General features: G+C 38.1%; 2 protein-coding genes across 2 annotated transcripts; one reads left to right on the top strand and one right to left on the bottom strand.

Annotated features, from left to right (window-relative positions):
* Window positions 1–1,486: 1,486 nt before the first annotated feature.
* On the bottom strand, window positions 1,487–2,999 carry LOC149596265 (uncharacterized). The gene is made up of 3 exons (XM_089861551.1): window positions 2,226–2,999; window positions 2,049–2,165; window positions 1,487–1,975 (listed from the first exon to the last, which is right to left on the bottom strand). Exons 1-3 carry the CDS (start codon window positions 2,431–2,433, stop codon window positions 1,932–1,934), a joined length of 369 nt encoding a protein of 122 aa, XP_089717677.1. The 5' UTR covers window positions 2,434–2,999; the 3' UTR covers window positions 1,487–1,931.
* An 11,973-nt stretch (window positions 3,000–14,972) lies between these two features.
* LOC149596264 (multidrug resistance-associated protein 1-like) lies at window positions 14,973–16,230 on the top strand. Its single transcript, XM_089861420.1, has 5 exons — window positions 14,973–14,978; window positions 15,124–15,381; window positions 15,432–15,545; window positions 15,840–15,977; window positions 16,042–16,230. Exons 1-5 carry the CDS (start codon window positions 14,973–14,975, stop codon window positions 16,228–16,230), a joined length of 705 nt encoding a protein of 234 aa, XP_089717546.1.
* Window positions 16,231–27,963: the final 11,733 nt, after the last annotated feature.

Below are 27,963 nucleotides of genomic sequence, written 5' to 3'. Positions count from 1 at the left end.
CTTTCACTGGTAGAAGGGCCCTGACTAGCAGGAGATTCTAACACCAACTGCCTCTCTAGCTTCTTTTTTGCCGCATATCTCTCTCGTCTTTGATTTTTTTCTCTTTCTCTGAATTCTGGATTCAAACGTAGCCTTCTCATCTTTTCCGCTGCTGTTTCTTTCACATTAGATGCCATTTCTGAACTCTCTCGTATTTGTATAACAGCCGAGTAAAACGGCACAAGGTCAATTTTGATTTCACACCGTTGAAAATGTCCTAACTTAGTTCATAACTTGTTCGATATCCTGAAAACAATCTTGGTTTACGCGTAAATAGGCCTAACAAATAATAAAATATGACAATGATAGAAAACAAAACTACCCGTTGAAATAAATACTTACTTGAAATTAATTCTGAAAATAAACTATAATTAGTGGTAAATTAATAGGCCTAATAAAAAAAAATGAGAACTATGGTAACAAAATTCAAAACAAATACTTATTTCGAACAATAAGTTTTCAATTAGCATTCACAAAAAGCAGAAGAAATCTTCCACAGCCGTTAAACACAGAGTTCGCAAGAGAACCAGAGTAAAGGAAATTCAAAGCAGTGATGCCAGGTGGGACAAATGAAATTTCCCTTTCTAACCCTTAAAATTTCCCTTTTTGGACCAAAATTTCCCTAGTTCAGGGCTGCCAGATTCCGCGCCTAGAACGAAAAGTTTCACTAGTGCCACCGTGCGGAGAAAACACGAAGCTTGATCTAGGGGAAACCATAATGGCAGGCCTGAGACCTGTCACCTGTAGCAGCATCAGCGGCAATGTGTATGTGATGTTTAAACTGATATTTCAGTGCCAAATGAAAATTAGTTCTCGAAATTTCTTGCAATGAATGAACCACAATTTTCAGAAGAGAATATTTTCAAAAATGGTAAGTGTTGAAAACCTAATCACCCTAATATTAACCAAGTTAGTTATGTAAACTCTTAAGCCTTGGTCATAACATTAGTATAAAAATTGGTAATACTGTTTTCATTTTGTTTAGTACCTGTTGCTCTCTCTCTCTTGTCAAAATTGCTACAAGTATTACACATATTTTCTAAAAGATACTACTGAAAAAATTCGAAAAGCTCTTCAGTCAAACTTTAAGGGAAATGAATTCACACAGTATGGAATTATAAACAAAAAAAAAACTCTTGTTGCTTGAAAAAAAAGTCTAATTTAAAAGTAACGAGGATTGGTTTCGAAGTCAGCCCTTCTTATCCATTCTTGGGGTGTTCCCCTGACGGTCTAGTCAACGATAATTTGGTCGAAATGAAGTGTCCAGTCATTGGTGAAAAAGGAAACTTAGAAAAGTCCTCAAGAAAACTCCTTACGTAATCAAGAAGGACGGAACATTTTCTTTGAAACCCAAACAAATGTATTATGGGCAAGTGCAACTTAGTTTGGCACTTTTAGGACTTCAAAGTTGTCATTTTGGAATTTATTCTAAACTGGAAGATGACTGTTTTGTTATTGATGTGCCAAAAGACCAAAAATTTATTAACAATCTTTTACCAAGATTACAAATTACTTTTTTCAAAAGGTTTTTTGCTTATTTTAATTACTACATTCCAAATTATTTGAAATGGAATAAAAAGGACGGAATGTAATGGCGCAAATAAGGCTGAAGTGATATTTTTAAGTTCATTAAAATGTGATAGAACCTTACAAATTTATTAAATAAAATTGTTTTTCAAAATTTATTATTTAATAAATAATAAATAAATTTATTTATTTTTAATGCATTATTTATTTGCATTTTTTTTCACGGGTTTTAACAAGCTTGGGAACTGCGTAAGAGTTAATTTAAAATGATTTGAGGTCTGAACTTTACTTATTCCAAACAAAGCTGATAGAGCGGTGAATGAAATCAAATGCCAAGTTTTAGTTTCATGAGTGTCAAAAATACCCTATCTCGAGACTCGTAGTTTCCCCCATTCTTGGCCCTCTCTACCTTATTTGTCCATGAAAAAGGGGTATGAATTTACTGTTAATATTTTTAATGATCGCATCAAATAGACCCTTACTTTGTAATCCTGTTAATGAAATTATGGAGGTGGCATTCAATATTTGTTGATCATGTTTCCTTAACGGCAGTTTTTTGGAAGGAACAGCCAAGGGTCTGGGAGGGTAACTTAACTTATCTACAATAATAACTCTAATTATAATTGGTTTTAAATTAATATTATACGCTTAAAACATACCTGAATGTTCATATTTCGGTTGAGGTCGGTAATAATCTTCTTTAAAATGAAGGGAGCAGACAACCATGGACTTGGTGTGTGGTTTACCCATTTTTAAAGCTATATCCCATTGTTTCGACAATTTAACGTCGCGTGGAAATTGGTGAAAGCGGACACCACTCATTGTGGCATTATTTCTACACCCATACACGCTGCAGTACTTAACCATTGTTTAATTACGTTAAAATAAACAGCAAAACTGACAAAAACTAGCCAAATTATCGTTGAGCCGATAGTTGAGTTGTTGATTTAATTTTATAATTATCTTTGAGCAATTCAATTTAATTAACTTTAATTAAACCATGAGTATGTTGACTGCGTTTGTCATTAATGGTATCGCCGGAATTAAGTTACATTTAAACACCTGATTAAACTATCTAATCATCAATCATCTTAGTAAATCAACCTCCCTAACTTTTAAGCAGACGATTCTTCAAAAACGATATCATTGGTGAAATTAGAAAACTCTCTCTGCTTATCGCGCCTTCAGTCGGGGAGAACTTTAATTTCTTTTTTGATTAATATGATAGTATTAATTGTAATGTTTATGTTCCCAAGTAGAAATCTAATCTTGCCTAGGATTAAAAAGATATATAATAATTATTAAATAGCAAAAAAAATTGCAAGGAACACAGCGCTAAAGGCAGTCTGGCGCGCGTGCGAAGTCTGTCTGTCTCTTGGATCTCTCCTCCTCTAGCGCGATACAATATATATTCGACAGCATCCAGTGGCGGGCGTCGGGGAGGTGGGGGGGGGGTCCTCTCTCTCTCGTCTCGTGGCGGGCGTCGGGGAGGTGGGGGGGGGTCCGTATCGTTGTACCTCTCTCTTCTCTTCACTATAAATTATCTGACTCTATATTACAAGCAAGCGTGGCTTCGTGGTAAGGCGCGCGCTCGGGCGTTCTTCACTGACGTCTCGTATGGATTGGGACATTGCGGGTTCGAGGCCCGGCGCCGACAGAAAAATAATTTCAATTGAAATTAAATACGTTACGCCACCTATGAGGTGTGAGGTGTACTACGGATGAATTTCGAGTAAAAAATTCGCGGGAAATTTGAAATTCAAAAAGTTTATTTATGACGAAACTTATTATGCGGTTACACCAAATCCAGCCAGCCGTCCAGCCAACAGAGGTCGGAACAATACTTTCGCTGCTCTAAAGAGCGCAAAAGTAAAAACGTGTATATAAGTTAAACTAACAAATAATCGAAAATAATCGGAGACAAACTTACTGGCTTTTTCATGTCGTGATTCTATTTAGAGAAATAAAAATATATCATGTTCTGATGAATTATTTCTTAGAAATCGATCTGCTTCTATCTATTCACGCTACAACAACCCCCTGAAGCTTAATTATAACACTCAGAATGAGGCTGTAGAAGTTGTAGAACACAAAAGTCTATGGTAGCCAATCTCAGATCAAAACATGTATCTTAAAGCATATTTTATTTCTATACAGGGTGGTAACCTTGGTCGGAGACAAGTCTCGTAATTTCTCCTAATAAGCGAGATAGTAATTACCTTGAAATTCGATATTCTCCACCAGACTAAAAATGGATAACATCAGGATAACAAGTTGGGAAAACCAAAATATTACCTCTCCGTGTCAAGAAGATTATATAAACTTAAGTATCCAATGAAAACGTTATTATGTTTCTGAGTTGGGGTTTCCCATTTTTGTTGTTGTTTTGAAAAATATATCGCAATGCACGGGCCTTGATAGATATAGGAGGCAATGAATGAAATATATCACAATGCACGGGCCTTGATAGATATAGGAGGCAATGAATGAAATATATCGCATGCACGGGCCTTGGTAGATATAGGAGGCAATGATAATCTCTCTCTTTGCACGAGAGGTTTATCTTTAATATTTAAATAAATATAATTATTTTTAATTATTTTAATCTTCAATAATTAACATTAATAATAGTTAAATCGTTTAAAATAAAGTTATACCTATTATCTTATCAAACTTTGCTAATATTGACGTTTAAAGTGAAGGGTACCCCTCTTGCCCGCTTTTTTCAAATTTGGGGTATATATACGATTCGTTTCCATTATAATAGTAAGGAAAAAGCGCAATTGCGAAAACCTTTGGTGGCGATCCCACCTTAGGGAGGCTAGACGTTTCTCGTAACCCTAGCTGATCGCCGCGTATATCCTAAAACCAAACGATGATAATGGAGTAGAAGCCAATGATACAGATTGGTGTCTATGTGGAATAGACGGAAAACCAGTGGATGGTGGTGTTTGAAGCCAATGATACAGATTGGTGTCTATGTAGAATGGACGGAAGACCAGTGGATGGTGTTGTTAGAAGCCAATGATACAGATTGGTGTCTATGTGGAATAGACGGAAGACCAGTGGATGGTGGTGTTTGAAGCTAGTGTAAGTGCAGACTGGTGTCAATGTGGGATTGACAAAGAATAGAAGATGGTGGTGGTGGTGGAAGCCAGAAAAGTACCAGGCTGGTGTTCATATGGGATGGACGAAGACCAAACATGGTGGTGTGAGTACTCAAGTATAGAGTAGCAAACGGAGAGAAATACAATTTTCCAAATTTCTGTGAACTGTCAATGCGGTCCGGAAATTGGGAACACGTTTGCTCCGATACGCAAACTGCGAACGCGGTCACGTGGGTGTAACAACGGACAGACAGACAGACACACACACAGACACACAGACAGACACGGCCGTTACAGAACCTCTCCTGGACTACGTCACACGGAGAGGTAAAAAGAATCAAAGATGAGCGAACGAGAGTCTGAAGGAATGACATCTTTGTATAACTGTAAAAAGTCATGTTTATGGAAAGTTAATTGCGATTTGCAAAAATCTAAACGTCCTGCCTTGGATATTTTGTTGGAAAGGCGCTAAACATCAATAAATTACATGACTAAGAAGTATTACAGGTAGGGACTGAAATGTGCTAAAAGGTTCATATAAAAATTTAAAAACTTACATAGCAATGAAGTTTAGTGTTCTTTTGAACTCAGTGTTGTTTGTGAGCTAGGATTTCAATGATTAAATCTACCACCTCGATTTTTCCGCCAATACCTTTACTTTATGGCAGATGTTAAATTTCCATAAAACTCTGGAACTAGAGAGTATAGACGCGGTGTACTGGCGTCAGTTGTTTGTGGGATTTGAATAACTTCCCCCTTTTTTATTATTCTCTCAATGTTGGTGTGATCAGGGATAGATGTAATTTTAGAAGCAGGAAAAGGCAAGGCCCGACTTTTCGGTATTCAATTTGGAATCGATTCTGTATTTGATAAGGAATTTTTTTTTTTGGTATTCCGTAACTAGTTCGATACTCAAAAAGTGGTATTCGCACACCCCTAATTTTTACCTCTCCGAGTGACGTATGTCAAGGAGAGGTTCTAATTTCGACGTGTCAGTCTGTGTGTGTTATGAGTCTTTTCTTTATGCTCTTTAAGATTTCATGGGGGTAAGGTGGGGTGTTTCATTCTTATTAGAGGGGTTAAAGTATAAGACAAACACCTACCTCTTTTTTACACTAATGATTCATCCTCGTAAACGCTAGACTATATGTTAGAATGCAGTCAGTTGTGGGGAGCCTTTTTAGCGGAAATGAGGGGCTTATAAAATTTCTGAATCAAAAGTGACCGTGTTCGATGGTATGTGTCAAGTGAGAGTCAAAATAGATTCTAATCCAAATTTTAATAATCAACATAATAATCAATCTTATTCATAAATTTTCACAAACTTTTATAGGGGTAAAAAATAAGAAATTGAACAAGACAATTAAACTTACATCTAAGGGAGGTTTGCAATTTATAACCTCTTTGAAATGGCTCCTTAATAGGATTACCTCCTACAGGCTTTAAGATTTTAAAAATTAAATTTAGGGGTTTGTTAGGTTAAAAGCGTGCAATTATGCACTAAAAGAATAATGTTCAAAATAGAAAGTGAAGATTTTTTTTAAATGAATCAATCCGTCAACCATAATCCAAGTTCTTTAACCATAGTTTCAAGCCAGTTAATCAATAGTTTCAAGTTTTTTAATTTCTTACGCCAAGTAGCTCCTCTTCCATATTCTTCTTAGGGGTTCAGGATCTTTTTTTTCTTCTATCACGATTTAAGGGTTGTAATTCAGGATCTTTTTACCTCTCCGAGTGACGTATGTCACGGAGAGGTTCTGTAACGATCGTGTGTGTCTGTGTGTTTGTGTGTCTGTTGTTACACCCACGTGACCGCGTTCGCAGTTTCCAAATCGGAACAAACGTGTTCGCCATTTCCGAACTGCATTCACAGTCACGGATATGACTCCTCTACTTGAGTTCTCACACCACTATCTTCTGGTCTTTGTCCATCCCACACGAACACCAGTCTGTACTTACTGGCTTCTAATCACCACCATCATTTGGTCTTCGTCCATCCCACATGGACACCAGTCTGTACATAGTGGCTTCTAATCACCACCATCTTCTGGTCTTCGTCCATTCCACTTGGACACCAGTCTGTACATAGTGGCTTCTAATCACCACCATCTTCTGGTCTATGTCCATCCCACTTGGACGCCAGTCTGTACATACTGGCTTCTAAACACCACCATCTTCTGGTCTTTGTCCATCACACTTGGACATCAGTCTGTACATACTGGCTTCTAAACACCACCATCTACTGGTCTTCCGTCTATTGCACACAGACACCAATCTGTCTCATTGGCTTCTAACTCCATCGTCATCGTTTGGTTTAAGACATTCGCGGCGATCAGCTAGGGTTACGAGAAACGTCTAGCCTCCCTAGGGTGGGTTGTCCACCAAAGGTTTTCGCAATTGCGGTTGTTCTTGCTTTTAACTGTAGTTCGACACCTTTATATACTACCTATTTGAGTAAGCCGAAGCAACCGGCGTATGCTTCATTTCAAACGCCAATATTAGTCTAGTCTCTCAAGAATGTTTAATTGTTCTTTATCAAAACGATGTAAAGCTCAATTAGGCGAACAACTAACGAAGAAAATATTTAATATTAATTATATTTATTTTAATATTTAAGATAATGTTGTTTCTTAATTCAAAGTTAATACGGAAAGAGTTAAAAAGCAGTCTATTCTTACCTCTCCGAGTGACGTATGTCACGGAGAGGTTCTGTAACGATCGTGTGTGTGTGTCTGTATGTCTGTGTGTCTGTGTGTCTGTTGTTACACCCACGTGACCGCGTTCGCAGTTTCCAAATCGGAGCAAACGTGTTCGCCATTTCCGAACTGCTTTCACAGTAACGGAAATAGCTCCTCTACTTGTGGTCTTTGTCCATCCCACACGGACACCAGACTGTACTTACAGGCTTCTAATCACCAACATCTTTTGGTCTTCGTCCATCCGACATGGACACGAGTCTGTACATACTGGCTTCTAATCACCACCATCTCTTGGTCTTCGTCCATCCCACATGGACACCAGTCTGTACATACTGGCTTCTAATCACCACCATCTTTTGGTCTTCGTCCATCCCACATGGACACCAGTCTGTACATACTGGCTTCTAATCACCACCATCTTTTGGTCTTCGTCCATCCCACATGTACACCAGTCTGTACATACTGGCTTCTAATCACCACCATCTTCTGGTCTTCGTCCATTCCACTTGGACACCAGTCTGTACACCTGGCTTCTACTCCATCGTCATCGTTGGGTTTAAGACATTCGCGGCGATCAGCTAGGGTTACGAGAAACGTCTAGCCTCCCTAGGGTGGGTTGTCCACCAAAGGTTTTCGCAATTGCGGTTGTTCTTGCTTTTAACTAAAGTTCGACACCCTTATATACTACCTATTTGAGTAAGGTAATGCAACCGGCGTATGCTTCATTTCAAACGCCAATATTAGTCAAGTCTCTCAAGAATGTCTAATTGTTCTTTATAAACGCGATGTAACGCTCAATAAGGCGAACAACTAACGAAGAAAATATTTAATATTAATTATATTTATTTTAATATTTAAGATAATCTAGTTTCTCAACTCAAAATTAAAACGTAAAGAGTTAAAAAGCAGCCTATGTTTTAGTCTGTGTGCGTCCGTCCGTTAGTGCACCGCGTTAGCAGTTCGCTTTGTTTTGTGGAAATAAATCCTACAAAACCTTAAAATTTGGTTTTCTCATAATGTGTAATATATATTTGGAAATATTTTTCGTAATTTCGATGCCTTTAGTGATTTTGTAGCTATAAAGCTCTGTTTCATTTTGATATCCCAAGAATATTTTTAATTATTATTATTTGAAATCGATGTTTATATATTACTTAAGCTATACTACATCTGTTTATAGCATAATTCTTTCTGAAGTGATTTCAAGAAGAACGCAACTATATTGGTCAAATGAATTTTTGTTAATCAATAGGCAGCGCTGGTAGCAGTGACCTACAGAACGGGCTTTTGTTATTGAATTTTGACGTCACGGTGCTCAGCGCTGAGCCAGCGCGTACTTCAAGGAAAATAGTCGGGTTTTTAGATAACGTGACGTAAAACGCGTAGTTCTCAGCTTGGCGAAAAAAGCATGGAGGAATTAATACAAATAGCTCTTGCTGATTCTGATGGGACTATAGCTATTTAATTGGCGTGAAACAAGTTGATCACGCGAGAAGTTTAAGAGACATGTTAGTTTCTAATTTTAATTATAAAAGTTGTTGTTATCTATCTCTTAAAATATGTTATCATACAATTTTTGTTAAGCCTTGGTACCTTGCACGCTTTATTGCGCTAGAGTTATTCTTAAAACACCAATGACCGGAGAAAAGCTATGACGACAGAGCTCACAGGTAAACGTTTTCCAAAATCCGCTGTCTTTTTTGGTGAGCTCTGCTGAACGCAGCCCAGATCAGAGAAAGGTCTGATCGTAATCGGATTATAGCTTCGTGTTTTTATGCTTTTTATGGTGCGCATTTACCTTCAGTGTGTGTAGCCACAAATTAGCTTTGGTGTTATGTAACGTTAAAAGTCATGTTGACAAAGTAAGAAAATCGTTGAGGTGAAACGAGAGGATAGTGTTTACATGGCAACCCTGTTGTGAATATGGCTTTGAACATAGAGGGTATACAGTTGAGGAGTAGAAAATTTGGCCTTTACAAACACGTAAAGGTAATATCCCTCCAAAGTTTTATCTTTTCATTTCCCGTTTTTCCCCCATCGGATGATTTTAATGTGTACGAGTATATCCTTATTGGATGTAAAATGTCGTCTGATTTACAGTATATTTGCTATGCTTTGTATACTGCTTTAATATTTCATAAATTTTAACTTCAGTATTTGTTCATAAAAAAAAGAAACATTTCCATATCTGGGAAAATAAGTTTGTAAGTAGTCCTCCTCTAGACTCGGAGAGGTAATATTTTGGTTTTCCCAACTTGTTTTGTCTGTGTGTGTCCGTCCGTTGTTACTCTAGTGGGCTGCGTTAGCAGTTCGCTTTGTTTGATGTGTAAAGTAATCCTACAGAACCTTAATATTCTCTTTTTCCATAAAATAAAGTGAATATTTTAAAATATTTTTCGTAATTACGATGCATTTAGTACTTTTGCAGCTTGAAAGCTCTGTTTCATTTTGATATTCCAAGGACATTTTTTAATATTGTTATTTGAAATGGCTGTTTATATATTGCTTAATCTATACTACATCTGTATATAGAATAATCCTTGCTTTAATCATTTCGTGAAGAAAGCTAAGGCCTGGGCTCTGGCGGGTAAATCAATTATTTTCCACAATAGGCTTAGTGAATCATAAAGTAAATAATAGAGACCTGAGGTGAAGTAAACTTTGGGTTTTAATTTTCGTGTCTGTAATAAAGGGACATTAACGGTTCAGAGTGAGCCGAAAGTTAATTACACGTTTAAATAATCAGGTTTATATTTTATAAGAGAAGAAAGCATCATGGTAGGAATTAGATCAGTGAAAGGGGTAATCGTTATCGGGTATAGCTTAGAAGTTTTCATTCTTATTATGGTGCGCATTGACTTTCAGTGCGTCTAACCACAAGTCAGCTTTGGTGATATGTAACGTTAACACTCATGTTGGCAAACTAAGAATATCGTTGAGGTGAAACGAGACAATAGTGTTTTTACTGCTAACCAGTTGTGTATGTAGCTGTAAGAATATAGGGTTAACAATTGAGGCGTAGACAATTGAGCCTTTTCAAACACATAAAGATTATATCCCTCCAAAATTTATACCCTTCATTTCCTGTTTTTTCCCCATTTACTGATTTAAATGTGTCCAAGACATATCTTTATTGGATGTAAATGTCGTCTGCTTTACTGTATATTCGCTATGCTTGGAGTACTGCTTTAATAATTCGTAAATTTTTACTTCAGAAAAGAGAAATAATTCTAGGCCTATATCTAGGTTAATAAGTTTGTAGTAGTAGTCCTCTTCTTGACTCGGATAGGTAATATTTTGGTTTTTCCAACTTGTTTTTTCTTTCGCGATTTAAGGGTTAATTATGTTCTTTTCTTTTCTTTCTCGATTTAATAATAATTCGCGCACTCTCTTCTTCTAGGGGTTAAAAATAAATTCTCCGAAAATATTCAACTTTATGAAAAATAAAGGTATCAAATGAATAAAAATGAAAGTATCGAAAAAAATAAAGGTTTCGATTTAAAATAAAATCTCCGCATGTCTTAGGATTTCTTTAAGGTGAGCCGACAGGGTCTCGTTTAGACAGTTCAGGTATTGACTGAGGGTGGGACAGGAGGGACTTCGTATTTATAACTTCTAGGTTTTGCGAGGATCTCTGGGACAATGACGTTTGTTGATTGACTTCGGTTTGGCGAATAGTGGACCATATTTATGACGTAGCCGGGCGGATTCATGTTATCAACGAATAGGCAAAACTTTTTGTTTTGGGACCAAATACGGATTGGTCAGTTTATGGGTTAAAGAAAAATGTTTTAGAAGTTTCTCGGGCCAGGTACCAGGATAGTGACTCAAGGTCTTGTTGCTTGGTGGTCTAAATAAGCGTAGTATTACTCTGGTTTCTTGGAAAAAGTTTTCGTTGCTAGGTATTTCATTTTTCACTGTGGATACTGTGGTATAGGATCGTTCTAAAAGTTCGCTGCCAAATTTGATGGGCTATTTCCTCTTTCATTGTAGTTATTTTTGGAAACCGTGAATCTCTTTTCAGTTTGTTTTAAAGGGATAGGTTTAAGTTTAAAGGGCTAGTATTATCTTTATTGTGTTAATTAAAGGTATTTCGTTGTTAATTTTAAGATTTAATCGGAAATTTAATTTGATTTTCGAGTTAAGATGGTTATAATACTGGCTTCTAAACAACAACATCATCTGGCATTTTGTCCATCCCACATTAAAACTAGTCTGTACATATTGGCTTCTAAACACCACCATCTTCTGGTCTTTTGTCCATCCCACATGAACACCAGTCTGTACGCACTGGCTTCTAAACACCACCATCTTCTGGTCTTTTGTCCATCCCACATGAACACCAGTCTGTACATACTGGTTTTTAAACAACACCACCATCATCATCTGGCCCTTGTGGATCCCACATGAACACCAGTCTGTACATACTGGCTTTTAAACAAAACCACCGTCATCATCTGGCCTTTTGTCCATCCCACAAGAACACAAGTTGGTACATACTGGCTTTTAAACAACAACACCATCATCATCTGGCCTTTTGTCCATCCCACATGAACACCAGTTGGTACATACTGACTTCTAAACAACACCATCATCTGGAATTTGGTCCATCCCACATGAACACCAGTCTGTACATACTGACTTCTAAACACCACCATCATCTGGCATTTTGTCCATCCCACATGAACACCAGTCTGTACGCACTGGCTTCTAAACACCACCATCTTCTGGTCTTTTGTCCATCCACATGAACACCAGTCTGTACATACTGGCTGTTAAACAACACAACCATCATCATCTGGCCCTTTTCCATCCCACATGAACACCAGTCTGTACATACTGGCTTCTAAACAACACCATCATCTGGCATTTTGTCCATCCCACATGAACACCAGTCTGTACATACTGGCTTCTAAACAATAGTTTTCGTACTATTCTGCATTTTCGCCGAATTAATATAACTCATTTCGAGACGGACGCTTTGAAAGTTATAAAGGAAGGTAAATAGTTTCACTGTAAGTTTGGTGTTCAAAGTAATAGTTTTACTAAGTTTAATTACAATTAAAAATATGTTAAAGCTTAGATTAGGGCCATTAGGCTAAAATAAAGCCATACCATTATTATACATGGAAGCTAAGCCTTTGCCAAAATAGCGCAAAAATCTGGTGTTTTGGACATTACCTGTAACAATTTTGACTAGGCGAAACTAGTGGTGCGTGCTGTTAAACGTGTGTAAATTTTAATATAACATTTCAATTGCTTTATTTAACGTGACGTTTAGTTTTTAATCTGTATGAACAATGTTTGTAAATTAAATTTTACAAATTAACATGTAAGAAAATTTTTAATTTTTCAAACTCGGCTTCCTCAAAAATGTTCAGTTGAATTCAAGGTGACCAGTGAAACAGGAAATATCTCAAAATTAATTTCACCAATTAAGAAAAAGTTTGACTAAAGACAAAATTATCCATTGTAAAATTAATGTTTGAATAAGACGGGAAAGAACGGTCTGAAATAGACAACTCTGGGGATTTGCTTTTCATCTATAACACTTGCGTCTACCAAGGTCTCAGTACAGGATTATAGTTTCTCTACACGAAGTAGCTGTTATTCGAAGAGTAGAAAGCATAAATACTTGCTTCGAAAACGGAGAATGTTAAAAAATTATTATTAAAGTTTTTTTAATTAATTTTGGTGTATTATCCACATTTGTCACGGGCTTAGTGCCCTGATGGTCTAACCTAGATTTTCGACGTGGACCCTTTGGAGTTCAAAGGTTCATACTGGTTAGAAATAAGTACCCTTGCTAAAAGTCTTAACCCTCCTCGGTTGATTATCTTCCCTTCAAGAAGGGTTAAAAAAACCCGTGTTGTATTAAAAAAAAACCCCAACCCGCCTGGTTTTATTTCGTTATTCTGGTTTTTTTTTAGGTTTTTGCGTTTTTATCTTTAGCAGTTGCGTGCATGGTAGAAAATGTCATTCAAAAGTAACAGCTTAATAAAAACAGGGTTCGTACACGACCTGGAAAACCTGGAAAAGTCAGGGAAATTGAAAATGGGCCTAAAAGGTCAGCGAAAAGTCAGGGAAATGTCAGGGAAAAATATATTGGTGGGAAATTGATAGTCTGGATGACAGTATAAGGGTGACCAAAAAAGTGTTGTCTGAGACTTGAGCAGAACCCCAAATTCGCGGAGCTCGCTTCGCTCGCTCCGGTTATTTATTTACTTATGGTTAAATTTAAACGAATTAATTGGCTTATCTTTATAACAATGACAACTCGTGCAAAAATGATTCGAGTGAATTTAGATTGGTTTTCATATATTTACGCCTTGTAAGTTATTGCATATGGTCAGGGAAATTGCTGGAATTTAGTCAGGGAAAACCTGGAAAAGTCAGGGAATTTCATTCCAAAAATTTTGTACGAACCCTAAAAAAAGTCTTAAATGTTTCATAAAAAATAATACATATTATTAAATAACACTTTTGAAATTAAAACAATAAATGTCTTAAACTATCTTTAAAAAGCAATTATTCTGGCATTCAAATTAATCAAAATTGACGGTCTCAGTTATGAGTTTTATTAAGTGGCTTTATTAGTGGGTTTTTTTAATTGGGTAAAAGTACCGTAAAACCCAATCAAATCCGTGGAGTTTTTCTGGGCTTTTTTTTAATTCGAACCCTGCTTTGAAGATAGGTTTTATATCGGTTTTAGCAGGAGTCCATAACCCCCCCCCCTCAGTGTAATGGACTCCTGGTTTTTGTAGTATTCTGTACAGCCTTGACGTGGTTTTATTTGTTCGGTCGGTTATATATAAAGATTCTTATTCCTTTCTGATTAGGCTGTAGAAGGATAAATTGTTAAATAAACTTTTCTCTTTTCGAACAAGATATATCGTTTGCTATCAGACGATTATAACATAAATTTCGGTTAAAATATTAAGGACAAAATGTACAGGTCAAAAAAGCATGCAAAGGATTTTATCGCCTGAATTCTGGAATTTTTTACGCGGCTCTAATGTACTCGAATGTTTTTCTGAAAAACAGTTGTGCTTTACGAACGAACCTCGATCAAGGTCTAAATTTAGAGTTACGGCTTATTGGAAAACGTTGGAAGGATCACAGCGACTAGTCTGTTAAGCCAATTGCTCAAATTTATTAGTTTTATGAAAGTTTTAGTGTTATTCATATTCAAATGAGTTCATTACTTTTGGATGACTTTTGTGAGTCTACATTTTGTTTATGTTACGTGTTTTATTACTTAGCAGGGCTCTGATTATAACATTTTATGAAATTGAGTTTTAAGGGACATACGGTTTCCATTGAACGTTTTGTAGAAATTGAAAACCAAATCTTTTCCTAAAAGTATTTAACGTGATGGAAGCCGACTTTGCACATCGGATCGAAAATTTACATTTAATGTAAAAGATAGGGCCGATTCGGATCAAGGTTTAGTGGTGCTCTTTAAGGCTTACCCCATACAAATTTTTAAAACTCACTCCGCAAAGATTTCTTGACACATGCTTATAATTTCCCGAGTGTTTGACTCTGCAGGAACAAATAGTACGAAGGTATGTTACGTGCCTTGGAAATATTAGACTAAATGAAGGTAAAACGCCTGGTGAGGTGTTCCACTAAAAATATGTATAGAGCCTGGAAATCGCTATAAGAGGGATTATGAAATTTCAATGGAAACCGTATCTCCCTCTTTCATGCTTGCGATTAATCATGGCATGTGTAATTATTTGTGAAAGAACACAAATTTGGCATGGCACACGGATGATCCGGACTTCACGCCATGTTTTCAAAAGACCATCTTGGTCTGGGTGCCTTGCGCCATACTATGGTTGTTTCTTCCTTTGGAAGTAGCGCTCATCGCTAAGGCGCCACGACGAAGCTTTCGTTGTTCTCATCTTTCCATTACAAAAAGTGTAAGTCCTTTAATACTTAACGATCAAAAAACATCAATGTACAGAACAACATGCACTGTTTTGGTTCTTCCTATTGGTCCCGTTAGAAAAAAGTCTAATAAGTAGGTTTTACTATTGCCATTTGTTTTCAGCTCTTGGTTTTGCTACTCGCCGCAATTAGCGCCTTAAAATTTGGAAAACAAATTTACGACGGGGACTTTCTAGTCGTTGACAATTTGGAAGTGGTCCTTCAATTCGGAACTTATGTAAACAGTTTTTTAAATTCAATATGTATATCTTTTAAATTCTGCATGTAAATCTTTTAAATTCTACGTGCAAATCTTTCAAATTCTACACGTAAATCTTTTAAATTCTACACGTAAATATTTTAAATTCTACGCGTAAATCATTTAAGTTCTACACGTAAATCTATTAAATTCTACACTTAGATCTTTTAAATTCTACACTAAGATCTTTTAAATTCTACATGTATATTTTTAAAATTCTTCATGACATTTCTTGACACATTTAATTCAATAATTTTTAATTTATGTGTTCAGACCCTGGCGTTATTTCTCATTATTTACGCTAGAGGGGGTGGCCCAGTGTTGTCAGGAATCCTGACACTGTTTTGGTTTCTCGTTACTCTAACGGAAACGATTAAACTTAGATCCGCCATCATAAAATACTATTTACAAGTTAGTAAAGATTCTAAATTCATATTCTATGCCTGGTGTTTTTAAAGTTTGAGAAATTTTTCAGGACGACAAAAATGATGAATTTGGATTGGTAATTGAGTCGGTTATTTATCCTTTGGTAGTCGTTACCCTCGTCTTACACACCCTAACTGACAGCGCTCTACTTCACGGAAAACATACTTACGAAATCGAAGTCAAAATGGGAATATTGCAATCAATTATTCATATTGGTTTTCACTTCTCAAAAATATGAGTGTCAAAATTACTACACATAAAACTTCGCTGCAATTAAAAATATTATTTTAAAACTTACAGGAATCAAGAGAAGATGATGCATCGTTTTGTTCACGCGTACTTCATTCATGGCTAACAAGGTTTGTTTATTATTATGGCAAAGGCGCATAGATAACCAGAAAGTGAAGAACTAGAAGCCTAACCCGCAACTTGAAAAATGAGTTCCTCCATAGTCTATTCAAGATTTCCGTCCCCTTACAGAGCGACGGGAAGAGTTTGTCTTATGCCGCGGCGGAGAGTTACTTTCGCGTAGTTTTACACAAGGCACATGCGTAAGTTGGCTCGAAAATATAGTTCACTTACTTCTTTATTTTCATGTCGTCTGCTATAGTTTAATACCAATGCCTAATGTAATCTAGTCATTTAGGTAGTCGGGATTCGGGACAGTCTTGTCAGAATGTCAGGTTTGAATTTAGCAAACCATTTAGAAAAAGACGACTTTTTCGTAATTGATAAAGACAGAAAACGTAAAGGTGCAACACATGTTTTTCTGTTTGAGTTTCAACACTATTTACATCAGAACCGAGTGATTCAGTTTTAATTCTGATATCGTTATACGGTCACTTTTCAGTTCCCACGCTAATATCAATTTCTTTACTAAAGTGTCAAACTGGACTGACATCATAAGAATTTGGTTTAGCTATGGATAATTCCAAATCCATTGAGTTTGTAAACCAACATTGTGGCCACCTTTAGCGTAGAAATTATATTGGGTAGTTTGGCTTTTGCCTTCTGCTGTTTTTTTGCGAGGTATTTCAATAAAAACAATAACAAAGTCTTGGAAACAATATAAAAATTCAACTTAAAGAAACTGGAAAATTCCACGTAGATTTTAAGGAAAGAACGGTAAAGAAAAACAACCGTTAAGCCTAGTTGTGCAGCCAATTTTTCCATAGTATTTCCCACTATCCCCAGGAGCAGCTACCATCGCAAACTACTTGCGTCACGTGACATTAGCGATGAGCAAATCTATCTCTGATTCGATTGGTAGTTGAAAACGAGGCTCACCAACCCCCCCTTGTGCCCCTCTTTCTTCTAATTTTACACGAATACCGTTGCTAAAGGCCGGAAAGGGTTAATGTTCTTCACTTTCTGGTTATCTATGCACCTTTGTTATGGGAAGCCCTCATATGAGCGGTTTCCGTATGAGCGGATTTCATAATAGCTGTCCTCATTATAGTAGTTCCCTTAATAGTGGTTTCCCGAAATAGCTGTTTACCTGTTATAGCAATTACTGATACAGTGGTTCTCTTAAACGCGTCATAAAGTGTAGAAAACGTATATGCAAAAAACGATAGTTGTTTACTATGGTCAGAAGTCCATTAAATTAGACTAGGAAGTAACCTAAAGCGGGGTTTGGGACTCCCCTCTCTTGTGTAGCAATACTGAAGAAGGGCGACACATTTCCCACCTCGAGATAGTTTTTCTCAGATCTCCAGTTTAGGTGCGACTCTTACGCCAAAATCTTCCCTATTGGGAGAAAAACAGCTATTGGCTGAAAGTGAACGCTGGATCTTTAAAGGGACCGGAAAACATACCTGTCCACCATCGCTTGGACTCAGCTCAGCTCACGTTACTTTATAGAAATTAATAACGAGCTCACCTCAAGCTCGAAATTAAAACCATATTTCCTTAGAGCTCAATGTGAGCTCAAGCTCAGTTAGTTTTAATAAATCAGCTTACATCGGGCTCGGGTTTATTCACATAATTTTTATGGGCTAAGCTCGAGCTCAAGCTCTCTCTCTCTAATATCTTTCGCGGGCTCACCTTGGGCTCAAAATCGATAGATTTTAAGACTCACCTCGAGCTCGGGCTCATTCAGTTTTGTAAGCTAAAGCTCGAGCTTAGTCTCGTATTTCCGGAGAATATTTCTTTCAAGCAGTGTAGATGTTGAAATAAATAATTTTTGCACCTATTTTTACACGATAACTCACTACGTAAAAAGAGTGTTTAGCCATAGCCGACTTGTATTAAAAAACAAGATGACCCAGTCATATTACACTTTTTACCGCCCTCTAGTGACAAGAATTAGTATTACTATGATCATTATAAGATGACCCCAGCTAATCCACCTTATTCCCTATCGCCGGAAGTTAGAGTTAACAAAGGGGATTTAATATAAGAGGACATTCCAGCTCTGTTATCGGGCGTCTCTCCAGGCAAACGGTTTTTACTATTGTCATCTCTAGCGGACAAAGCACGTCATTTCGTTAACAAGTCGAGTGAGGATGGAAAACAGTATTTTTGAAAAACGCATCCATTTTTAAATATTCCGTAGCTTGGGAAAGGCGGATTATCTGGTGCGTGCTGGTGTGGTGTTACAGAGGGTTAGGTTACTTTCTAAATGCAATAGTTTATAATTGTGATTTATATATGTACAACTTTTAATTATAAGTTAAATTAAAACCTTAAACCTAACAGTAGTTAACTGTTGTGTAAAAATGTAAACATCTTCGCACGCCAACCCTCGCTATAAACAGTAGCAGAAAACAGAGTCAAAGTGCGAGGATAAATCCATTTCAGGGTAGATGGCGCTGCGGTACGTGTTACAAGTTCCTATTCAATCCGCTTTTCCCCTCCTCACTCACATAGGAGCCCTTTTCTTTGAAGAGGCGAGCGGATTGTGTGCGCAAAGCTAGCGGTGAAATGTCCTCTTAGTTTAGTGGCCCGTGTATTTACTAACCAAACCAAAGAGTTACACTGTTTTCTCTTGGCACTGAATGCGGCGCTAAACCAAGCTGAGCGCAGTCTCGAAACAGTGAGCGCCCTTTCAAAATGAGCGGTTTCATAGTTTTGAATTGGCCTCGCTCGAGCTCAATCTCTCGTTAATTTTACAGTTAAACCAGGGCTCAGCTCAAGGCTCACTTTATTTGTGACGCATTACGAGCCCGGGCTCAGGCTCAGAAATCTTTTACATAAACTTTCAGGTTCGGCTCGGGCTGGTGATTTTATCAATGATTTTAATGAGCCTCGCACAATTCGCGCTCGGGCTCACTGAAATGAGGTGAGCGGGGACCGCTAGGCCGGAAAACGCCCCCTTCCACTGTAAAACCGAGCCTTCTTTAGCATAGAATCAGGAGAAGCGATAGGGGGGGTGAATTTCGGAACAGTCAAGGTCAATCAGTTTTTTATGACTCTTCACAAACCTATTGAAAAAAAAACTATTTAACGACCGTGGCCGTTCCTTTTTTATTTATTTTATAAAGCAAACGATCTACCCTTTAGAGATCTAGCGTTCATGGGCTGAAGAAGTCACGTCCCGCTCACGTCAAGAAAACTAGATTTTAACAGTGTTAGTAGACCAAGAGCCAGTGGCCTGGATCTTACCTCATGAAGTACAAAAGGTCTGACCATTGGAATGAGTTCAGTTTTGATGCTCATTAATAGATTTGGCCGTTTTACGCGTCACAGCTGGGGCATTTGAGGGGGGCGGGGTCATGTTTGACCCTAATGAGGTATGATTTCTTACCTCATGAGGTACATGAATAAAAAAGGTGGCAAATGATAGAACTGGAAATGGCGTTTCCAAATATATGAAATCTGACGTCATCAAAGGGGGCCATCAATAAATCAGACGGGGGTTAAAATGGTCGAATGAGGTATGATTTCTTACCTCATGAGGTACATGTATGAATCCGTGGTTGTTTGATAGATCTGGTCGTGCTAAATAACAGAATATAAAATCTGACTGGAAAATACGTGGCTTAGGTTTAATCTGACGGCCTGATTCTTGCGTCAGACTATGACAACTCTCTACATTAAGTTTTCCCATGTATTTGTTGCACCAAAACAAATAAGAAACATTTTAACTATAAATAACAGTCTAAGAGAGCATTTACTTTACAAAAACAATTCTAGACATTTTTAAGGATTAATCTAGAGTTTTCTGTGTTGAGAGAGCATGAGGAGAAAGTTTCATCTGATTCTTGCGTCAGACTATGACAACTTCGTGCCTCATAAAGCTAGATTCCCACTCGACCGAAAAAAACCGGCGCAAATCACGCAGCATACGGTAGAAATTTTATCTTATGCCGTCGTCCGGCTGTAGACTGTTCATACTACGACTGAATTTTGAGTTTGGCGGTAGATATTTTTGGGTCACGTGACAGATTAGAGTGGTTTCCATAACATTTATTACGTACTCTGAATTGAAATCTCTGTCCCATTGTCGCTTAGATCGTACAAGAAAGTATATTTTGTAACCTCCTCAAAAAAGACTTCCTCATTAACATCTTACCTCTATATACTTCCATTAGATACATTTTTCTTTCTTCGTGGCATGATTCCGACCAAAAAAATACATGGCGACTATCAATCTATCTAGCGTATGCGTGCACTCTTGAAATTTATGACGTAGTCAGCGGGATAATTTCATTGTCTGAGACACCGGCGTAACGCCGAACACGACCGAAAAATAGAACACAACTTGCGCCCGGTCGAGCGGAAATTCCGTCGGGCTCGGCGTAAAGATTTTTCGGTCGAACCCCTTTCTGCCGGGTCTCCGTCGTGATTTCCGTCGAGTGCGAGTCCAGCTTAAATTTGGCAGGTGATATTGTAAAACCAGCTATTGGAATTATTTCTAATACTTAGGTAATTCCTATGCTAGAAAGCAAAAATACTGGCACAACATGTTAGTGTACAAAAAAGACAAAGAATAAGTTTATTTCCGAAGGTTACAACATGTACTGAAATAGCAAGAGTAAAAAATCAATAACAAATATTTGATAAACTGGCGCGATCTATAACGGCTTGTTTGGGCGCGAACTTTAACTTTGTTTCTACACCCTCTCTCAAAGTTGTAGAATATTAGTTTCCCTTTACTCAGTTAGTCGAAGCGACGTTGACAGGTCTTTCGTTTTCATTCGCTCTAATGGTTTAGTAAGTAAATCTGCGAGCATTAATTCTGTTGGGCAATACTCAAAACTAAACACAGTTTTCAAATCCTTAACAAAATGGTGCCTTGTGTCAATGTGTTTGGTCCGTTGAGTGACACTTTCATTTTCAACCATTTTCAAATAGCTTTGGTTGTCCTCAAACATTTTAGTTTTGCCGCATTCTTGCTTCAGGTCTTTTAGTACCTTTTCCAACCAGAGTGCTTCTCGACAGGTTTCAGCTAAGGCTACATACTCAGCTTCGGTAGAAGAGAGTGCTACGTTTGTTTGTTTTCTACAAGTCCAGCTTATAGTACCACCGAGCCACATGAAAACATAGCCCATGTTTGATTTTCTATCAACGCTGTTTCCAGCCCAGTCGGCGTCCGCGTATCCCGTTAGATTTTTGGATTTAGCGTTCTTTGATCCAAGCATCAGTTTAAAACCTTGGGTTCCTTTTAAATAACGCATCACGCGCTTGACAGCGGTCCAATCTGTTGAACTTGGATTGGTGATTTTTCGGCTTAGAATCGAAATGCTTGCCGCGATATCTGGGCGCGTGCACGTGGCTACGTACAACAAACTACCGATCGCTTGCCGATATATTTCTTTATTTGGCATTTCTTGGTCTTCTAGACGTTCTTCTGCATCCTTTAAATAGCCCGTGTCTAATGGTGTTTTCGCTGGGTTTGCATTTTCCATACCGAATGTCTCTAGTATGCGAGAAATATAGCCCGATTGGTGGATTTTAAAAATCCCGTACGCATCGCGTTCGATTTCAACGCCGAGGTATAGTTTCAATTCTCCTAGGTCTTTAATGGCGAATTCTTTCTTCAAATATTCGTAGACTTTATCCACGATGCCATCATTTGGTGCAATTGCAATTATATCATCGACGTAGACAAAAACATACACGTACGTGTTTCCTACTTTCTTAGTGTAAAGACACTTGTCAGACAACCCTCTCTGAAAACCATCCTCCTCGAGCACCGCATTTATCCGTTCATTCCAAATGCGTGCTGACTGTTTCAAGCCATAAAGACTTCGTTGAAGTCTGCATACTTTTTCCGGTGAATCTTTATCAACAAATCCAGGAGGTTGCTTCATGTAGATTTCTTCATCTAATGTTCCATTGAGGAATGGCGTCTTTATATCAAAATGACGTACAGTCATCTTTTGGTGACCCGCTAGAACTAACAAAGTCCGTAACGTTGAGTGTTTTCCTACGGGAGCAAAAACTTCGTCATAATCGGTTCCGAATTTTTGCGTAAAGCCTTGAGCAACAAGGCGTCCCTTGTGTTGACTGACGTTTCCCTTGGAATCTGTTTTGGTTTTATACACCCATTTGCAGCCTACGGCTTTCTTACCAGGTGGTAAATCTACCAAGCTCCAGGTTCCCATTTCGTTTAAAGACGTGATCTCTTCATTCATGGCTTCCATCCATTCATTTTTATGAGGACTCGAGAGTGCTTCATCTAATGAACGAGGATCTCCGTTTTGTTTTTCTTGTTTCGTCATCATAGTGGTAATTAACCTCTCTGGTGGCTGGCCTTTGTTGTCTCGTACCGATCTTCGAACCTGTCTTTGATCGTCGTCAAGTATTTCTTGATCAACTTGCCTTTGATCGTTAACTACTTCTAGTTCAACTTCACCTCCATCGCTTCCGTCTTCACTGCCGTTTACCTCGCTTTCGTCATCATTACTAGACGTTTCTACGATAGGTGGATTTTCTACAGATGCTAGTTGAAGTTCCACTTCAATGGTAATACTTTAATTTTCAGGGTGCAGTGTTCCTGCTGTGCGTATACCTTGACAGTGTTCTTCCATAAACCGGACGTCTCTGCTGACAGTGACTTTGTCCGTTGCAATATCGACAAGCCTGTAGGCTTTTGATCCATCTTCATATCCCAGAAAAATTAACTTAGTGGCTTTACCATCCAGCTTCCTACGTTTTTCATCCGGAACATGAACAAAAGCAGTACTTCCAAATGTTCGGATATGACGCAAATCGGGTGTGTTTCCAAACCATAGTTGAAAAGGGGTTTTATCCAAAACTCTACTTGGTAGTCGGTTTTGCAGGTAGCAGGCGTTCATTACGGCCTCTCCCCAAAACCGATTGTGTAGTTGAGCGTCCATTAGCATACAGCGTGCCATTTCCATTAAGGATCGGTTCTTCCTTTCTGCTATGCCATTTTGCTGTGGTGTGTATGGTGCAGTTAGATTCCTTCTTCCTTTAGGAACTCCGTAATCTCTTAATTCACGTACTCTCCACCTCTGTCCGATCGGAAACATTTCGGCTTTCTTTGGTATTTAGTTTCACATAGCTTAACGAAATTTCTTATCTGTTCAGCGACTTCGTTTTTGTTTTTCAACAGCTTAACTGTCGTGTACCGACTGTAGTCGTCGATAAGCGTGAGGACATATTTTCTTCCTCCTGGCGTCACCGTCTGCATAGGCCCACAGAGATCGGTATGAATTAGATCCAACATTTTGCTTGATCTAGTTTCTGAAGTAGGAAATGGTTAACGTGCCATTTTTCCCTTCATACAGGTCTCACAAACCGTCTCTTTGCAGTTGCAGTTTGACATCTTGATTCCTGTTCCTAACTCTTTATTGACTAGCGTCTGAAGAGCTTTTGGGTCTCTATGTCCTAATCTACGGTACCAGACGTGAATACAGTCTTTCGCTACTCCATGGTTCGCCAACATAGCCGTTTCTGGTTGATCTAGTTGATATAGATCTCCAATGCAATTCGCAATTGCTGTAATCTGGTTATTCTCAGAAATCGTGCAACGTGTGCTTTCAAAATTCACACGTAAGCCATTCTCGGTCAGTTTTCGAACTGATATTAGACTTCCATTGAGATGTGGTACATACAAGACATCTGTAACTTTTATCTCAATGCTCTGGTTGTTCATTTTACGGCACTGTAAAATACCAAAACCCTTTCCGGCTACTTCTAACGTTGAATCATCAGCCGTGTAAACTACGTCTTTAAAGGTTTCGTCCAGATGGGTGAAAAATCTTCTATCATTCGTCATATGGCATGTGGCCCCTGAATCTATGTACCAACCGTTTCTTGAGGGTTTCTTTGTGATTTTAAAAATAGCATAACTATTTTTGGGTGGATCCTGTGTGGCTAAGCTCGCGTGTTCTCTCGTGTTTCTTTGATTTTCATTCACGCGTCTTGCTTTATACAGTGTGCAATCCCGTTGGAAGTGGTTTGCCTTCCCGCACTCATAACAACCCGTTTTTCTTCTCGGCTGAGAGCCTTTAGCTCCACCGCCTTTTTTCTTGCCCGAACCAGCGTAAGCTTGTAGCGCTGTTTGCCGTTCGCCATTATGAGTCTGCTTCTCCATAGAGCCTTCCCGTCTTTTAAATTCTTCAATCAATTTCCCTTTGACTAGCTCTAACGTTAGATCGCTTGCTGGTCTGGTCTCTAATGCCATCACTAGCGTGTCGTAGCTTTCAGGTAAGCTACACAGCAGGAATGCCATCACTAGATTTTCTTGGATGTTTTGCCCTAATCCCCTTAATCTGTCTACGAGATCCAGTAGAGCATAAAATGTGCCTCCATATTTCCAGATTCGCTAAGCTGACTTCTACAAAGCCTCTTTAATAGAAATACCTTGGATGATAAGGTACTTTTCTGGTGGTAGTCCTTTAGAGCTGTCCAAACGGTTTTTGCTGTCGTTTTGTTTCGGATATGCTGCAGTTGATTGTCTTCGACGAGTAAACTAATTGATGCTCTCGCCTTTCCATCTGCCTTTGTCCAAGCATCTGTAGCGGGCTCCGGTGCTGCGTCAGATACGACATGCCATAACTCGTCTTTAATAAGGCACATTTCCATTTTAAATTTCCACGTCTTATAATTGTTATTATTCAGTTTTGCGAACTGAACCTTCATTATCTCCGACGCCATTCTTTGTTCTTACTAACGACCCCGCCCTATTATATTGGGAACAGCTAACCTGATAATCCTTTGATTACTTAGTTTCTGTTTAATTCGTTCAGTACCTTTTACTTTCTTCCGCGTACGAGGCCCATAACCTATTGGAATTACTTCTAATACTTAGGTAATTCCTATTCTAGAAAGCAAAAATACTGGCACAACATGTTAGTGTACAAAAAAGACAAAGAATAAGTTTATTTCCGAAGGTTACAACATGTACTGAAATAGCAAGAGTAAAAAATCAATAACAAATATGGGTAAACTGGCGCCATCTATAACGGCTTGTTTGGGCGCGAACTTTAACTTTGTTTCTACACCAGCCCCATTGATGTCAAGTACATTAAACTTAACTTGTTTGAGCGAGTTGCCGCCTCTGTTTCTATCAAGGTAATGTGCTGAAAAATATTTTTGTCTGCGATAAATGAGATGAACTTAAATTGGCATCATTTAATAATAGAGCTATTTCAATTCGGGGGTAAGGAGAGTTTTTGAGGCGGGGTTTCGTCAGTCCCCGCCCAGGTGCCTTATTGTGCGCGAAATTTAGCAAAGAGTTTTACAGTGGCCCACACGGAGGGAGGGTGACTATGACGATGAAACCGTATACATTGATTATCAGACTGATTCGGATGATGAACCAGATGACGTTTAAAATGTAACATTTTTGTATCTTTATTTGCATTAAATAATAATTTAACGTTAGAAGGTTTCATTGAATGAGTTTGAAATAAAATGTGCCTGCATAGAGCTATATCAGTTGAAGGGAGAAACGTCACAGTTGGGCCTGCCAATAAACGGAGTCGGTTTTCACCCTCCCTCCGTGCGGGCGACTGTAGAACTCTAAGCCAAATTTCGCGCACAATAAGGCACCTAGGCGGAGACTGGCGAAATCCCGCCTCAAAAACTCTCCTTACCCCCGAATTGAAAAAGCTCTATTATTAAATGATGCCAATTTAAGTTCATCTCATTTATCACAGTCAAAAATATTTCACCACATTACCTCGATAGAAACAGAGGCGGCAACTCGCTCAAACAAGTTAAGTTTAATGTACTTGACATCAGTGGGGCTGGTTTTACAATATCACCTGCTACATTTAAGATAGACTCGCACTCGACGGAAATCACGACAGAGACCCGGCAGAAAGGGGTTCGACCGAAAAATCTTTAGGCCTAGCCCGATGGAATTTCCGCTCGGCCGGGCGCAAGTTGTGTTCTGTTTTTCGGTCGTGTTCGGCGTTACGCCGGTGTCTCAGACAATGAAATTATCCCGCTGACTACGTCATAAATTTCCAGAGTGCACGCATACGCTAGATAGATTGATAGTCGCCATGTATTTTTTTTTGGTCGGAATCATGCCACGAAGAAAGAAAAATGTATCTAATGGAAGTATATAGAGGTAAGATGTTAATAAGGAAGTCTTTTTTGAGGAGGTTACAAAATATACTTTCTTGTACGATCTAAGCGGCAATGGGACAGAGATTTCATTTCAGATTACGTAATAAATGTTATGGAAACCACTCTAATCTGTCACGTGACCCAAAAATATTTACCGCCAAACTCAAAATTCAGTCGTAGTGTTAACAGTCTACAGCCGGACGACGGTATAAGGTAAAATTTCTACTGTATGCTGCGTGATTTGCGCCGGTTTTTTTCGGTCGAGTGGGAATTTAGCTTTATGAGGCACGAAGTTGTCATAGTCTGACGCAAGAATCAGATCAAAGTTTCTCCTCATGCTCTCTCAACACAGAAAACTCTAGATTAATCCTTAAAAATGTCTAGAATTGTTTTTGTAAAGTAATTAGACTGTTATTTATAGTTAAAATGTTTCTTATTTGTTTTGGTGCAACAAATACATGGGACAACTTAATGTAGAGAGTTTATTTAATTATAAGCACTTAAAACGTGCTGTAAACATTCACACTTTCGGCCTAAAAGGTCAGGGAAAATCTGAGAAAAAGGTCAGGGAAAACCTGGAAAAGTCAGGGAATTTGGTTCTGAAAATTCCGTGGCAACCCTGAAGGAGCTACCATTACGTAGGGCCTAAATTCATGCACCTAGATTAAAGTTTACGCAGATGTGATAAGTGATAATACGATAATAGGATATAGTTAAAACAATACCCGAGTCAAAATGTTCAATAATTTGTTGAGAAGTCCTATTTATTTCGATACCTCGCATACCAGCTGTCTCGTTTTCTCGCTTTCCCGCCCAATAAGTAGTGGTAGCTACCGCCCTCTTACCGCTAAATTGATAAACTTACTAATGGCGCGACATTTGAGTCTTTTTTGGTTCAATGATGTATTTTAAAGTTAATATTATCCGAACGTAGATTCCTTACACCACTTTTACTTTTTATTTTATAGTAAAATAGCTTAAAAAGGATTCTAATTAACCTTGAAACATTTGCAATTTTTACTTGGTTTTTTCCAACTCTATTTATAAAATCGAATTCCGAATCGAAACCACAGATATTAATATCAATTTTCTAGCGAAAAACGTGATCTATCTAACGATTAAAGGTTCGTTATCGTGGGATTATTGTAACTTTTGCCAAAGCTTATTCCCCGATGGTATTGTATAAAGCAACACCTAAAATTGGCATCAACTTAAGTTGATTAGTCCGAGTTGGTGTGTATATAAGTTCGTATCTTTCATCCACGTATTCCTACAATGTTCATACCATTTTTATCCTAATCCTCAATATTCAATCTACAAATAGAGCCCTTTTAAAAGGAATTTAAGCCGCCCAAAAATTAGCTACAAAATGTTAAAGAAAATATAGAATCGTTCACATTTACCAGTACCGACCCTAGTTTAATAAATTTTATTCTGTAATTTAATTAAGATAAAGTTCAGTAGGTTAAGTTTAAAA

This window comes from Phalangium opilio, unplaced genomic scaffold (genome assembly GCF_054372755.1).
Source record: "Phalangium opilio isolate 3A_F unplaced genomic scaffold, DU_Popi_V2 ptg000390l_1, whole genome shotgun sequence".
NCBI lineage: Eukaryota > Metazoa > Arthropoda > Arachnida > Opiliones > Phalangiidae > Phalangium > Phalangium opilio.
Note: the sequence above shows the minus strand (reverse complement) of the source record. Positions and strands in the feature narration are given on the sequence as shown.